Raw genomic sequence first — 16,295 nt, forward strand, 5'->3', positions numbered from 1 at the left:
ACAACTCTGTGTCCTCTTGCTCAGCTGCATGCTCGTTTGCTGCTTCTTCAGATCTTATCTCTTGGCTCTCTGCCACTTTCTCTGGCCAGTGTTGTTTTTGCCACCGCTTCTGCTGCTCACGGTGGAGAAAACTCCTTCAGCTCTCAGCTACAGAACCTGGCCCAGTTTAACACTGTTCCAAGTCCCTGTAGCCCCCCAGCTGGGGCTGGGTTTGGGGCTAGAGCCCCCCAAGGGGGCTCCTGCCCCTCAGCTCGTGGCTTTCACAACATGGCCACCTCTCCAACAACAACTACAACTACTTTCTTTTCCGGTCTAAGTGTGATATGTTTATATTTTGCAGAAGCACTCATTGGCTCAAACCTCAAGGGTCACAACCCCCTGGGGATTTACCATTTTATAGCTTCTGTTTTTCCCCCACCACAGTTGGGCATTTCAACCTTTTACATCTCTTCTTCCTGCTGGTTCCTGGTACTGTACACACAGGTCTTTTATTTCTTTTTAAAATGGACCTTTGTCTCTTACTTCCTACAACACTTCACCTTTCAGTTGCTGAGTACTTCAACCCTTGTTTGGGCTATATTAGCAGTTAGCAAGATATCTTGGCTCCTCCTTTTACCCTTCTAAAATTATTGTTCTGCCATTTGTTTCTCATCAGTCCCCTGTTCACCAAAATATCTTTTTTCAAATTAATACTTGTAATGACTTTACTATTTTCTCTTCCATAGCTAATATATTACTTCTAAATAGCAAGCTAGCCCAAGGTACTTTTAATTTTGCTTTACCTGTAACAGGCACTTCCATACATGCAAGGTGTCCTCTTATGCTGGATATTTTTGGAGCTTTCTGAAGCATCTGCACTTCTGGTTGAATCTGAAATCTCAGTCTCGCAATCCATACTTGCATCAGGCTCAAGAATCCCTTCCTGGGCACCACAATATTGGGAAGTCTTGCCCCAGTGAGCTTGTTGGCTTGTAGAACCAGTACTCTGCTCTTTGTTTTCTGTTTCCTCAGTTCTATTGTCTTTACTAGAGGTCTGACCTACTCTTTTAGAACATTTGCTATGCAGCTGCCTATCATTTTTTTCCAGAGAACTTCCGGTGTTTTTTGTTCCAGTCTTGCCATTTCCTTCCATATCTCTTGTGGTATTCTCAAGAAGAAATCCAGATGTATTCTGTGGAACAAGGTTACATTTTGAAGGACCTGAAAATTTACACTCCAGAATTCAAAGCTTTAAAAGTCAAACTGTGCCTCGTCATTCCTGCTTTCAAAATCAGAGAACCATAGAACAGTCCAGGTTGGAAAGGATCTCGAAAGATCATCTAGTCCAGCCTTTAAAATCTTTTAATCCACTTTCCAAGCTCAAAGTTCACTTCTAAATAGAGCTGCTGAATGAAAGGCTGGAGTTAAGAAAACAACACACAACACACTTTAAAGAAAACTTATCCTAAAGCTCCCATTCTTGGCCTCAGTTCCCTCATAGCACAAGCTCCTCTCTCACCACCTCAGTTTGTGAACAGTCCAAGGACTTTAATTTAAATTAACCTCCAATCAAAAGTACTCCTCTTGAAAAAATTAATGGGCATTATATAGATGAAGATACAGCAGACTCTATAAGAATGGACACTCCTATAGTTGAATCAATTTTAATGTGCTAAGTACTAAGATATATGGAATATATATATATTTATCTATATATGAAGATATATGGGAATTCATGATACACACCTTGAGCTTAAACCCACCCTGATACATCTGAAATGGTTCAGATCATGACTAAATCATAAAACTGTCTGTCATAGATACCATCAGACAAAGAGTTCAGCTTTGACACATACTACATTTTAAATTTTGGAACAAATGTACATTTAAAGTGAGAGATGTGTTGTTTAGAAAAAGAATACAAGACATAAAACCAAGACAAGAACACTGTCCTGACAACTGAGACATTACCTGGAAGCATATCTACATTGAAGGTTGAACTACTGTGATACATCACAGAACTATTCCAAGGTCCCTGCTCTCTGCAGGTTATTATCCAAGTTTCCCCTCCAGTAAATTTATACTTAGTTTACACAGATGTGTTTGGCAGAGCTTGAAAAGCAGCCAGTGGTTTCCTGTTTGATTTTGTTCCTTTCAATGCAAGCCTCATAAAATTTTATCCAAAACCAGAGACAATTACTCTTGAGTAGCAACGTGATTAAGGGCAAAGTCAGCATTAATATCAGATGATCCTGACAGCAGCACAGTTAGTAACTCAAAGACAACCCCCAAAATAAGGCTCAGCAAACAATTGCAGCTTAAGAAATCAGCCTTCCTTTGCAAAGGGAGGCACAAATTACCCTAATTTCCTGCTCCCACTTGTGACTCTCTTCTACATTCATTGCCTGTATTGTACTTAACGAGACTAAACTCACTCATTAGGATCAGCTACACACCAGGCTACGATCCAGGGAAAAAAAAGCCGCCTGCCCTCCAGCACTGGGTTAACATGGACGGGCCCTCAGCGCTCTCTGGTGGCTGCTGCTGCTTACAACAATTCAGGTTATTTTTGCTTTTTTCCCTACAGAACATTTTCTCAATCGCCTTAAATGCAACAGCAGGACCACGATTTGGGCTTTGACATCAAAATTACTGTCTTTCAGAGCTCTTTATGACTATTAATTTCGCCTGCCCTAACCCATTAATTCTCCTGCAAAGTTACGAAGGCAATTTCTTACACTGCACTTGAGACTGAATGATTTATGAAATTATGTAGTCATCTGACAAAGAGAAAATAGCACAGCAGCTGTTATTAATGCATCTAATGAACAGCAAAGCTCACCACTTGGAACACTTTTCCAGGTTAACCACTGTTACACCAAAACTACTCTGAAGGGTTTGCTCTCCATGAGCAGTTCATTTCAATTAACTTTAAGATTTAATTAAAACAACAAAATCTTTTTCAGTGTCAAAATCATACCAATAATACTGCCTTAAGTGTTTTATCAGATCCTGGAACATGCAATTCTAATGCTAGACATTAAAAACACCTCCCCAGGCTGTTCACTTAGAGGATACAAGTCAGAGCCTCAGACTGCTCTCACCAGCATATGCTTTGTTTTTCTTTGGCAATGATCCTTCTCTTTTCCTCACTTGCAAGTTGCTGTCAGTAAGGATTTGGCTGCCTGTAAACTGCTGTGAGGTCACACAGACAGTGACCAGCTGGACTGCAGCGTGTGTTCACTCATTGCCACAAATTGTTTGGGATTTCAGGTTACTTTTTTTTTTCCCTTTCCTTTTTTTTGACTCAAAGATTTTGAGACAGTGGCATAAGCACACTCCATGCTACCCTTCCTTTGAAACACACAGCAGCTGCTGAGCCCCACACCATCATTATCCGACCATAAAACTTCACCTACTAGAATGGCAATAGCTTGGGCAAAGCCCAGTGTCACACCATCACCTATCCCCTCACGATTCTCAGAAAAAGAAACCGCACACAGCAAGCCACTCCTAGGACCTGTGCTTTGGCCCATGTCTTCCTGCCTCTTGCTGCAAAGCTCAAAGTCTAGTATTTCTGTGGAACATTTCCAGTGTGATTCCCAGATTCCAAGGAGGAAATGCAGAAAACCAAGTCACTGAAGATTTCCACGATCCTTGCTACAGAGCTGCCCAACGGACTGGTATTTCAAAACAACAAACCACAAGCAGAACACAAAGTTATGTTGTAGACCCAGCCTTCAACATGATATTGCCAACTACATTCTCAATTTTTTTTTGCAATACCATGGTTCTTCCCCAAGCCAAAAAGTTACCTGAGATGAAGGAATAGGGATGGAAAGGTAACTCCTTTTCCCGTGATCTTGCTCTTCATCTTCAAAATCCTCTATAGTTTCTCCAGAAGCTAATCATTTTTCTGTTGCACATTTACTTCTGATTTCAATTACTCCATGTCACTTTCTCTCCTTCTACGGCCTTTTTTCTTTCTGTGACCTAAAAAAAAAAAAAAAAAAAAAAAAAGGGGGTACTTTCAGAATGCAATTTTTTCAGTGAAATCCTGACCACATTGGAAATCTACAGCTACATCAAAGCAGAACATAGGGCAAATGTCATGAGACACAACAGCAGTTGTGCCTGTGCTGTTTCAACAACACATTTTACACTTACTGCTTATAGGAGTAAAAAGTATGTTTGAGAACATACTTTTTGAAACAGACACTTAAGGGGGAATTTGGAGGAAAACAATAAATACGTGGCAAAGGATATTCTGGAGCGAATGTATCAGTGTGAGTGACAATAACTCACTTTACACCTCCAAGGTGTAAGGATGGCTTACCACAGACCTTTGGTGTAACTGTCCCTTCAGACCACCTGTTTATACAGGCAGACATTAATTAGGGCACAGCAAAATCAGAGTGTGCCCATTTCCATGGGCAACCACATCGTGGCTGATCATTTCATCAGCCAATAACCAACACAGAAAAAGACAGTGAAATAAAGTTCTGTCTCTCTGAAAAAGTTCACATCTCAGGAAACTTCAAGATCTCTATACTGAAGCAGTATTTTCTGGATATACAGCTGGGAGAGACCCAGGGCCACCCTCCTGGTTTTGCTATAGCTTCATCTGCTGCAAAACACATTCAGAAGGAAGATACTTGATGCCATTTTAAAAGACTCCAAAAACTCTCTTCCTTCAAAAAAATGTGCCAGAGTGATGTGTATGAAGCAAGGAATTTTCCCAAATTTTAATGTCTGATTTCAAACCCACAGATCAGTGCCACCTTTCTAGCTAAAAGACAGAAAGGCATAAAAGGGTAGCTTTTTCGATTTCCTCTTTACCTTTCTATATTCTCATCCCATATCACCTTAAAAAGATGCAAACCACTTCACAGCTTTAAGAAAATATTTTTGATTTGCAGAAGAGATTGGCTGTTTTATTAAAACATCCCATTCTAAGCTGGAAAGACCTCATGCAATAACTTTTTTAACAGCTCCAACACAGTTTGCATGTCACCCCAGCTCCCTCAAGGTCAGGCCTTCAGATACCTCTAACCCACACAGCTCCAAATCTCAATACCAGCACAATCACAGCAGACAATCTTTGTAACAAACATTATATTCACACATATAACAAATGTTATAGTGCTTGTACAGAAAAAAACCAAATAAACAAACTCCACTCCCCAAAAAATACAAAACAAAACCACAAATATAAGAAAACAATCATACCAGTAGAGGACTCAACATAACCAGCTGAAGTCCTCTGGTACATGCAATTTCTACATCTGAAGGAATAAGCCAGTGGGGAACAGTCTCGATTTGGAAAGGGGAAAAAAGAAAAAAACCACCAAAACATAAATTTTCTTTTGCTTCTTATAATTTTCTCAAAACTAGCTTTTGAGGAAAGGAACAGGCAGAGGTGTGGATGGAACATGACTGAGGTGTTTAAAGCCACAGTTGCCCAGGTCAATGCACACAGACACCTGTAATTACTAAGGAGAGAAGAAATCATTGGTCAGATGCTGCATGAAATACTCCAGTTGGGCTGTTTGGGCATCAAGAACCAAATCCATCACAGCATCCCAGCAGAAACAGCAGCTGGAAAGAAAGACACTAAAGTAGAGCTGCTGCACACAGAGGAGTGGACACACACTCACCACCCACAGTTCATAGCTTTGGACTGATTGACAAAGGAAACTCAGCTGCTCACACCCAAATCATCTCATACCTCTCCACAGAAGGACAAGCAAGGTGGGTGGGGCGTGCTACCTTCAGCACAGAGAAGGACAGAAATGTCAGGGGAGCTTTGCCAAGTCATTTTCCTCCTTTTCTCTCACTTTTTTGGTCCTCCGCTTTTACCAATTAAAGTCATCAGGGGAATAAATGCCGTGCAGTAAGTCTGTCTAATGGCAGCTTAAGTAAGAAGCTCCCAGAACCAAAGTTGGACATACTATAAAATTTCCTTGAGGTTGTGCCAATCCAGCGCCCTTGTGCGTCCTGCTGACAGTGACTGAACACAGCAGCAGCAGTTCAGTAATTTCCTTTCCTGGAAGAACAGGAAGGAATGCAACACTATTTTAGCCTCATGTTGGTACGAAAGTATTACACTGTGAACAACGGCTCCTCCAAGCAAGTAACTTTGGACTAAATGATCAAGTTTCATTCACTCACAGTTAAAAAACTAACACTCAGCACCACCCAAAAAAACCTAAAAATCTGTGAAACTAGAATTAAATTTGAAAGGGCAAAACATCACGACTTAAGTGTGGAGAAGGATTAGAATTAAAGGTACAGAAATTACCTAGAATTTACACATGAAATAGACAACTTTATAGGAAAGGGCTACAGAATATCCAATGCTCAGATGTCCAAAGGGAGTTTATTATCTGGCATTAAAAAAAAAAGAACAGAAAGAAAATCAACTGATGAGAAAGAGCTCTATCGCACTCATAGGACTGATGACAAAGGAGACAAGAGCTGCCCTGCATCAGCTGTCCTGCAGGAACAATGGAAAAAGAAGTAACAAATCAACACTTTCAACCACCACCATTGTAATGGAAGAAATTTACATCAAAGCACAGAAATGCATATTGGAATGCAATTGTACCACACTGCGAATCTACCTGCTGTCATTACAGGCTCAGACACCCTCTGCACCAGGAGATCTCCCTCCAGCATCCAAGATGGAAGCACTCTCTCTTTGAATAAATTTTGACTGTTCGCTTTCATTATCATCAGAAAGAGGAACCTGAAACAATATTTACCTTTAATATTTAAAAGGTACTGGTTAGTACCTTAATCCAGTTACAAAAAGGGAAGGAAACCAGATCACAGTTTCTACACAGTTGCAGCCTGGGTGACCACTTACTTTTTGTTTTATAGTTCTTACTCACTCAGAAAAACAAAATCTCTAGAAACCTTCATGCAGTAGAACAAACCCTCTCTCCTTAGACGTTTGGAATAAATATCTAAAAGGCTACAAACTGAAAGTTTCATAGAAGAGCTTCACCAGCACCTTGCTCTAGAGTTTCCACACACAGACATAAGAGAAAGAGCAGGTTTAACAAATGCCTCTTTGTCCAAAAAACCCCAAACAAACCAAACAAAAAACCCACAAACAGAAAAGTCTTGCTAAGAATTGTAGGAATGCTACTTGCATTCCTACAGTTCCTTTCTCCAGAAAGTAACCAGACTCTAAATCCTGTCTGCAAAAACAATGTAAATACACCAAAGTCGCATTCATTATTTACTGAAAGCAGCACTATCACTTTGAATCTCCACTTACTGACAGGTGAGTGTTCACCCCAAGGATCTCAGCTACAGCAAAGGCTGACACTTCATTTGTTGTGTGCAGTTGTTACTTACTGTACCCCAGTATTGACCAATATGTCGCTTTAGCGCTGGATACACAAAAGAAGATGTTTAAGAAAAATCCCACCTGCTCCCCACACTATTTATCAGACTGTCTGAAAGTCACCGGACTTGGCAGTGTTTAAAAAAAAGGCAAAAGATGCTTACTTTGAAAACTCTACTTTACTGGACAGCCAGGGAAAAAACAGGGAATTGTTTATCCATGTATTTGTATGGATCTTGACAACACAGCTCCATCCCAGCTGACAATCCAAATGAAACAGGCTGCCAGGACACTACAAAAAGATATTATTTACAGCCAGCCCAAGACACCCACAGTCCAATTCCAGGCTCTCCTCTCTCCTCTTTCAGAGGCTTTTGGGCTGGTTGGAACAGTCATTCATTCCCCCAGGCCTTCACAGGTACTCAGGGGCAGTTACTGATATGGACCAGAGACCAGAACTGGACTTTGTTCTGTAGTACTCAGCTCTAGCACTGAGTCCAAAACGCTCCTGTAACACATTTATGTACTTGCACAGCACACAGTCCCAACCAATAAAGCAACAAATTTTGAGTACTCAGCTTTGTCTGCAGTAATTTACTTCTTGAGGAAAAAAAAGAAGTATAGAAAGCACAACACCTTTGTAATTTTCAACACACACAAATAATGAATTTCATTAAAAAATTAAGCACCCACCAAATGTCTAGAGGCAGCATCATTATTTCTCATTTTTGTAACTCCTTGTACCTCAGAGCTGGAACGTGCTGGTTCCATTAACAGTGTTATACAGGACATCTCAACAGCGTGAACAGTTGGTGCTTCTTCTGCATCAGCCTCCTCAGTTTTTTCTGACAAAGCAAAATGTATTTTAGCTACTCACACATCACAAATATAAACATGCACTTTTGTCTCAAACACAAAAGTTGGTCTGTATGTTTGTCACTAATAAATACTTTGAAACTGAACATCAACATCCTATTACACCAACTTACAGAGGAAATAAACATGCCTTTCTTTCACCTCACACCTGAAGTATTTTGAACAAAAGACTCTAATCATTGCTGTGGTGTTTTGGGTTTAAGTACAGAATTTACACTGGTCACTGCCATGACAAAACTTGGAGAAAGCTGAAATTACAGCTCAGAATTTGATTCACTGTAAATCTGCGCAACTCTGCAAAATCTGGTTCTACACTAAATGTCAGACAATGATTTTAAGATATGGTTTTCAGGGTCAGGTGCTCAATTAATCCAGCATCTTCTGGCAAGTTCTCACTAGAGGCAGCTCTCAGGTGCCACCAGCTACTCAGATGCTGGTTTCAAAAGCCCCATTCAGAGCCACCACATCCAAAATGCTTTTAAGCTGTGAAAATCACCCAAACTGCAATTGTTTTCCCTTCAAGACTTTGCCCTTCCCTACTCAATTCACTGGCACAAAGCATTAAGGAAAAACAAGTCTAATTGCTGCTGTATTCCCTGCACAGCCACACTGGGGAGTCACTACCACCTGTTCTGCAGCTCTCTACACTCCAGGGAAGGCATATGATGACCAGTTGAACTTTCTCTTCATTGCCTCATGAAGAGAAGCATGAGGGGCCAAGAGAAGAGAGGCCAGGCTCTGCCCAAAAAGGCCCCTCCAGGTGCTGTTTGGGAGGTTTTGGTTCTCCAGGGGCTCACATAATCACCAAATGGGTTAGGATAGAAGGGACCACAGTGGGTCATCTGGTCCAACCCCCCTGCTCAAGCAGTGTCATCCCAGATGATGTGCCATCCCATGGCACAGGATTGCATCCAGACAGTTCTGCAATATCTCCAGTGAGGGAGACTCCACGACCTCTCTGGGCAACCTATTCCACTCACACAGTAAAGAAAAACTCACACCGTGAGTTCTTCCTCACTTTCAGCTGGAACTTCCTGTGCATCAGTTTCTGCCCCTTGCGTCTTGTACTATTACTGTGCACCACCGAGCAGAGCCTGGCTCCATCCTCTTGGCACCCCCCAGAAAATATTTATACACATTAATGAGGTCCCCTCTCAGCCATCTCTTCACGAGGCTGAGCAGCCCCAGCTGCTTCATCCTTTCACCTTAAGAGAGACGCCCCATTCCCCCAGCCATCCTCGCTGCTCTCCGCTGGTCCCGAGCTCCCCTCGCCACGGACCCGGCGGTGCCCCGAGCCCGGACACGGTGCTGCCCCTCTAAACCCCTGCGGACACGACCCATCCCGGCCCTGCGAGGGGGTGTCGCTACCTCGGGCCCACGGCTCCGCGAGGCCGAAACGGGGATGCGGGCGACACCGACCCCGATCCCGGCAGGAACCGCCGCCTTCTGACGACGCGGGGGCCGCCTCGTGACGAGGTGAGGCACCGCCTCCGCAGGCCCGAAGCTGCGGAGATTGGCCCCAAAACAAGTGAGGCAATACCCTTCCCACACGGACGGCAGGGACATGGCAAATGGACATCCAGCCCCGGGTGCTGCCACCCACGGCCGCCCCAACACACCGCGACAGCGGCCGCGGTGACGCCGCCCCGCCCCGGGGCCGCGGGTATGGACGCGGAGAGCGCCGGCGGCCGAGACAACGCTGCAGGAGCAGGATCAGGAGGAGGAGGAGGTGGACAGAGGGACTTCGTATCCGCCCTCCCTCCCTAGGTGAGCTCCCGGATTTTCGGCGGCCTGGACGTGGAGAGCCTGTGCCACGCGTCTTCGGCGTGCAAGGGCTGGTACTGCGTCATCGAGGCCAACGGGCACCACTGCCTGGCCGTGGGGGCCGTCTGCCGGCGCGAGATCGACTGCGACCGCGGGAAGGACTATACCTGGAAGGTAAATCCCACCTTGGGGACACAGCGAGGCTTCCAGGTTGGGCGGTGAGAATGTGGAAGGAAATGACATCGGCGCGTCTCGCCCCATCCCAGGGTGATGGGGGCAGCGGTGTGGTGACAATGCGGCTGGCTCCGTAGCCGGAAGGCTGGTAAAATGGACTGAGAAGGAAGGCAAGGCTGTTCTTTTTCCTGCTCAGGCTAGGCTTTTTCCTGCCCAGGCTGTCCTTTTTCTTGCCCAGGTCCACACCCGTCATATCCTGGTTAATCCTCACCCTTGCACAGCCTCAGCGCTGACCCTCGTCCCAGCAAAGCCCTAACATGGGACAAAGCCCATGCAGACAGGGCTGGGAGGGAGCAGATAACATAATGCTGACTAGGCAATGTGTGCTCTCTGGTTGTATTTCGTAGGAATAGGTGTGCTGGTTAGGAATGGCTTCCTGGAAAATCATCCTGGATAGCTCTGCCTCGATATGCTTTCAGCAACACGCATCCAAGAGAAAAAAAAAATTGGAGTATAGAAAGGGAAACAAGCAGGAGCTTTTAAAGGCTGTTTTGAAAATCTCCCCTAACATAGTCCCAGTTACAGGTGGTCTGAGGAGTTAGGGGCAGGTTCAGCTCCAGAACACACTGGATGATCTCTCACTGTTGAATCCAGCCTGGAAGATGAGGTAGATCAAGAAAGGATCTGTTAACAGATTCCACAGGTTACTCTGGGCCAAGTAATTCCCCCATCCTCAATTCAGCTGGTGTGTTTAAGAGCAGGGGGGCAGCAGAAGGGTGAAAAGAGAGAAAAGCAGCAGCTAAAGAAACCAAGGAAGCCACAGTTCTGGGCTCTGACATTTTGGTAGAGTTGCTGCACTGTGAGGTAGTGGTTACCCTTTTGGTGTACAGATCTTGATACTCTTGCACAGCAATTTCCAGAACTCCCTGCACTGATTGTCTGTTTTATCTGGAGGGGATTTGAAATTGAAGCAACAAACACACCAAGTCGGCATTTTCTTGCCATAAAAGGTTGATGGAAAAGAAGAATCCAGCCAACCTCCAGAGTTAAATGTCACAGATAACCTAACCAGAAAGAGGAAGCGAAAGGTGCCTCTTTTAAAGAGTAAGATGAGTTCCTGGTTTAGGTTTTTCATCTTGACCATCAAAGACTTGAGGCAGGAATTGATTTTCCACCCAACTTCGAACAGAAAAGTTGGAAGTAGACCAAGGTCAGCTTCTTGGCAGCACTGCACCTTCCTGGGCTTAGTGTCTAGAGATCCAAAGGCACATTCCAAGTTCTTTTTCTAGCCTTACTCTTCCAAGGCAAAACTTACTTGTGTTGAATGCTGCCTAAATTGTTTCATTTCCAAAATCTGAGTAATGTTTTTTTTCCACCAGATCACATTATTGAGAAAGTACCGGAAAAGCAAGGTGAAGCAAGAATGGCTGAGAGGGAAATATAGCAACATTCCTTCGCAACACAGCTTACCAGAGAAAATCATGTATCCCATGGACATTGATACATGGGGAGAAATCTTGGAAGCAGAACATGAAAGATAAGAAACCAGTGCTGATTCTTGCAACTCAAAAACCTTTTGCCAATGACACACAAACTGTTTGGCAGTTGTCAAACTGATTTTGAGTGATTTTTAACTGATTTTGAACTGATGATGAAATTTTCTCAGAAGAATTTACAGGTGTCTTTTTCTTTGCAGTTTATTGTATTAATTTTATGTAAAATTCTAAATAAGACTAAATGTTCAGTTGTAATTTATATTTATAAATTTAATGCTCTGCTGTATTGTCAAAAATATGTTGATTGTATTTTCAATTTGCACGTTTTCTTTTGAAAGAGATTATTTTTATTTAAAAAAAGAAAGGTATGTTTGACTTGAAATGTATCGTACCAGCAGCACGAGAACCCACAAAGGAAGGCTGGGTTAGGGACAAATACAGACACTGGAAAGAAAAGAAGATGACAAGCTGGGCACCTCACTATCAGCTGAACATTCCCAGTGTCCACCTCAAGGGACAAAGTCCTCAGAAGGATCTCTAAACTTGCACCCCAGTTTTTGGCACCAACTTGCAAAACTGCTGCTAGTAAAAGAGGATGCACCTGTCACGTTATCTAACATAAAAGTGACCACAAATTCAATTTATTACAATTCTCTTTGACTATCACCTTTCTCTACCTTCTTTGCACTAAAGTAACTGTGGAAAATGCTGGGAAGGTCTCTGTTGCTCAAGGTATTCCTGCAAAATTCAGTCACCAATCTTCTGTAGGAAGACTTCTACCATGGTTATGAAACGTGGTTATTTAACCCTTGCGGATTATCTGGTGAAAATATCTTGTATGTTTCCTCCCCTTTATTGCAGGTGGCTGGGCTCACAGGCTGTTGTAGGTGCCCATATCTACACCTATGCCAAAATAATTATTCTATTTAAAGAAGGAAGAAACATAACAGTCTGCCTTCTATTTAGGAAGAAACATAACAGTCAGGTGAAACAGGTAGCTCTAAAATGCTTCCAAGAACAGAATGTTGCCTGATCCTTTCTCTAGTTTAGAGCATTCAACAGATTTCCTCAAAACTGATCCACGTCCCTCAGCCTCCTGCATGTTCCCCATTAGAACAGGTCTTCAGTCAATAAGCACTAAGTACCAATAAGTACCTTTTCTGAATCATGAGTAACGTATTTAACAGAGCTTTCTCATCAACAGCAGTGCAGACTATTCTTTGTAGATAAGCGTTAGTTCTAGGAGCAGGAACCCATTGCACTAGGTTTTAAAGATCTCCTTCTAGTGCCAAAAGGGTTGATGCTGTTTTTGTGGGACAGTTACTGCATTAGCCAAAATGGATGCAGTACCCAAAACTCACTGAAGCTTCCACTGTCACCCTGCTACCGAACATGACTGAAGTGTAGCTCACAGTAAAGAACCATTGCTAAGTATAAGTGTGATGCAGAGCTCAGTGAATTGCAAACACTGCTTCCTCTATTAGCTATTCTGCTCTAAAGTTATATCTAGTTAGCTCAAATTAAAAAAGAAAAAACCACACCAATACCCACACCCAGGCACATCAGTTTTTCCGCCAAAGTTGCTGCCTTGCTCCCTGCTCACAGCATTTATCACCTCAACTTTAAGAGCGCTAGAAGTGAAAAAAGTGCATATGAATTAATATAGAAAACAACACTAGCAGTACATTTTCACCACCTCAAAAGTACCCAATTTTTTTAATCATAAGATAGGGAAAGTACATAATAATGGATCTAGTCCCTCACCCTTCTCACCCAGCCTCTTCTGTTGCCTTCAGTCTCGAACTCCCAGATATTTAACCCCTATGCCTGCTCCTTTCATGCTCCTCAGCTGTCAGTTCTCATATATATCCCCTCAGGATATCCCCTCAGTTTTTAAATAGAATAATTATTTTGGCATAAATCCTAACACAGTTACTTCACTGTGCACTTAGCTGTAGCTTCTCCCCATTCTCATATGAGCATAGGAATTCCCAGTATCTGTTGTACCTCTACCTCTGTTCAGATCAGGTGGCTGTGCCTCCTTAAACACAAGGAATTAAACACTGAGCTATGCAATTAGACAAGGCTGCACCAGAAAATATGAGGGTAAGGGCTTTCATTCCTGGTGAAAAGGGATGTTGTTCGCATGTACTTCCCCTGCCCTAAAATGACCAGTCCCACTCCCAGAATTGAATAACATCGAGGATTTCTCCCAGACCAAAGGTGCCAGGACAGAAAGCACTTCCTGCTTTTGGAGTGCCTAGGTTGACCCACCAACTGCAGCAGAAACCACGAGGGCAAGCCCTTTCCTTGGGAAAAGGGCTGTTATTTGCTTGCAGGAGCCCTGAGCTGTAATTGCCAGTCTGAGTCCCAGAATTGAATACCATCGAGGATTCCTCTGAAACGAAAGGGGCCAGGAGAGAAAGCTCTTCCTGGTTATGGAATCTCCAAGGTGGCCCAGACACTGCACCAGAAACCACGAGGGTAAGGGCTTCCTTTCCTGGGAAAAAAGGCTGTTGTTTGCTTGCAGGAACCCAGCACTGAAACTGCCCTTCCGACTGGCAGAATTGAATACAGAAGAAGATTCCTCCTAGACAAAAGGTGCAAGGAGAGAAAGGTCTTGCTGCTTGAGCAGTGCTCACTGTCTCACAGACATTGTACAGGAAAACAGGAGGGAAAAGGCTTTCGTTCCTTGGGAAAAGGGCTGTTGTTTGCTTGCAGGAACCCTACCCTAAAATTGCCAGTCTAAATCCCAGAATTGAGTTTCAAGGAGGATTCCTCCCAGACAAAAGGTGCCCTGCACAGGATGCTCCTGCTGGCAATGTAGTGTTGAGAGTGGCTACCAACTGCACTTGAGTGAGGGAGGTCAAGGCTTTCTTTGCTGGATGGAATGGCAGTCGTTCGCTTGCAGGAGCTCTGCGCTGAAATTGGCTGTCTGACTCCCAAAATTCACTATGGATGAAGATTCCTGCCAGACAAAAGGTGCTCGCACAGAAAGCCCTTGCTGTCCATGTAGTGCCGACACCTTTTACCTATTCTGACACAGTTTTAACTATTCTTTTACTATGTTGACTATTAATAAAGCCAATCTAACTGCATCACTAAAAAATAGAGGTTTTATTCTTCTCTCTTCTTTGTCCTGCAGAAAGGAGCAGAATTCAGCCAGAATGGCAGAATGGCTTGCAATGTTTGCATTAAAGAATTTTTATCACACTTAGTGCAGGGATTTCTAGACTACAGAGAAGGAGGCATGCATGGACTTATTTAACATACTCTTACACACGTTTTTCAAACTTATCCACACTATTCAAATTTTCTAACAACACACTGTCACTACTAATTATAAATCAATACATATTTCATAGGTGGGGTTAACTTAAGCAGTCTTTTCTTTCTCATTTTTAACTTTGATAACAGGTGTTCATTGCAAGTATCCTTATGCTGAAGTAAGCAGCTTCTTCTCTCACTCTCACAGACTGCCCAAGGCCATCTGATGGATTCCATTGTTATCTCTGAGGCCTCTTGCTGGGCAGCTGCCTCTGGCTCTCTAGCCTGAACACCTGTTTGATTTCCCACAATGTAGTGCCAAGAGTGGCCCACAAACTGAGCATGAAAGACGGAGGGTAAGGGTTAGGGTTAGGGTTAGCATTAGGTTTAGGATTAGGGTTAGGGGAAGGGTTAGAATTAGGGTTAGGGCTTTCTTTCCTGAGTGGAACAATACTCATACGCTTGCAGGAGCGCCGCGCTGAAGTTCACTACGGACGAGGATTCCTCTCAGACAAAAGGGACCTGCACAGAAAGCTCTTGCTGTCCATGTAGTGCTGAGAGTGGCCCACCAACTGCACTTGAGAGACGGAGGGTCAGGGCTTTCTTTCCTGGGTGGAACAGCAGTCATTCACTTGCAGGAGCGCTGCACTGAAATTGGCTGTCCAACTCCCAAAAATTCAGTATGGACAAAGAGTCCTCCCAGACAAAAGTTGCCCGCACAGAAAGTTCTTGCTGTCCATGTAGTGCTGAAAGTGGCCCACAAACTGCACATGAGAAACGGAGGGTAAGGGTTATGGTTAGGGTTTACAGTTAGGGTTAGTTTTAGGATTAGGGTTAGTATTTGGGGTTAGGGTTGCAGTTAGAGTTAGGTCTAGGGTTATGGTTAGGATTAAGGGTTACGGTAAGTGTTAGGGTTAGGATTAGGATAAGCATAAGGGTTTTCTTCCTGGGTGGAATGGCAGTCATTGGCTTCCAGGAGCCCTGCACAGAAATTGGCCGTCTGACTCCCAAAATACAGTAGGGAGGAAGATTCCTTCCAGATAAATGGTGCCCGCACAGAAAGCTTTTGCTGTTCATGTAGAGCTGAGAGTGACCTACAAACTGCACATGTGCAGAAACGGAGGGTAAGGGTTAGAGTTAGGATTAGGGTTAGGGTTAGGATTTAGGGTTAGGCTTGTGGTTAGGGTTAGCATTTAGGGTTAAGGTTAGGGTTAGAGTTAAGGTTAGTGTTAGGATAATAGTTTTCTTCCTGGGTGGAACAACCGTCTTCTCTAGCACGTACCCTGCTCAAAAATTGACCGTCTGATTCCCAAAATTCAATACGGGCGAAGATTCCTCCAAGATAAAAGGTGCCCACACAGAAAGTGCTTGCTGTCCATGTTGTG

General features: G+C 43.6%; 2 protein-coding genes across 2 annotated transcripts in view; one reads left to right on the forward strand and one right to left on the reverse strand.

The window, feature by feature from the left end:
- Nucleotides 1-8,263, reverse strand: part of LOC108509709 (aprataxin and PNK-like factor) — a 22,641-nt gene extending 14,378 nt beyond the window's left edge. The window contains 6 exon segments of the mRNA XM_017839253.1: nt 783-1,171; nt 3,795-3,889; nt 3,892-3,972; nt 6,603-6,676; nt 6,678-6,727; nt 8,027-8,263. Of these exon segments, the coding sequence (XP_017694742.1) occupies nt 783-1,171; nt 3,795-3,889; nt 3,892-3,972; nt 6,603-6,676; nt 6,678-6,727; nt 8,027-8,125 (788 nt within the window). The 5' untranslated portion in view covers nt 8,126-8,263.
- A 654-nt stretch (nt 8,264-8,917) lies between these two features.
- On the forward strand, nt 8,918-14,901 carry FBXO48 (F-box protein 48). Its single transcript, XM_017839250.1, is given in 3 exon segments — nt 8,918-8,969; nt 9,600-10,147; nt 11,527-14,901. Coding segments are annotated over 3 exon segments (762 nt in total). The 3' UTR covers nt 11,689-14,901.
- Nucleotides 14,902-16,295: the final 1,394 nt, after the last annotated feature.

This window comes from Lepidothrix coronata, unplaced genomic scaffold (genome assembly GCF_001604755.1).
Source record: "Lepidothrix coronata isolate B3197 unplaced genomic scaffold, Lepidothrix_coronata-1.0 Scaffold392, whole genome shotgun sequence".
NCBI classification, from domain to species: Eukaryota; Metazoa; Chordata; class Aves; order Passeriformes; family Pipridae; genus Lepidothrix; species Lepidothrix coronata.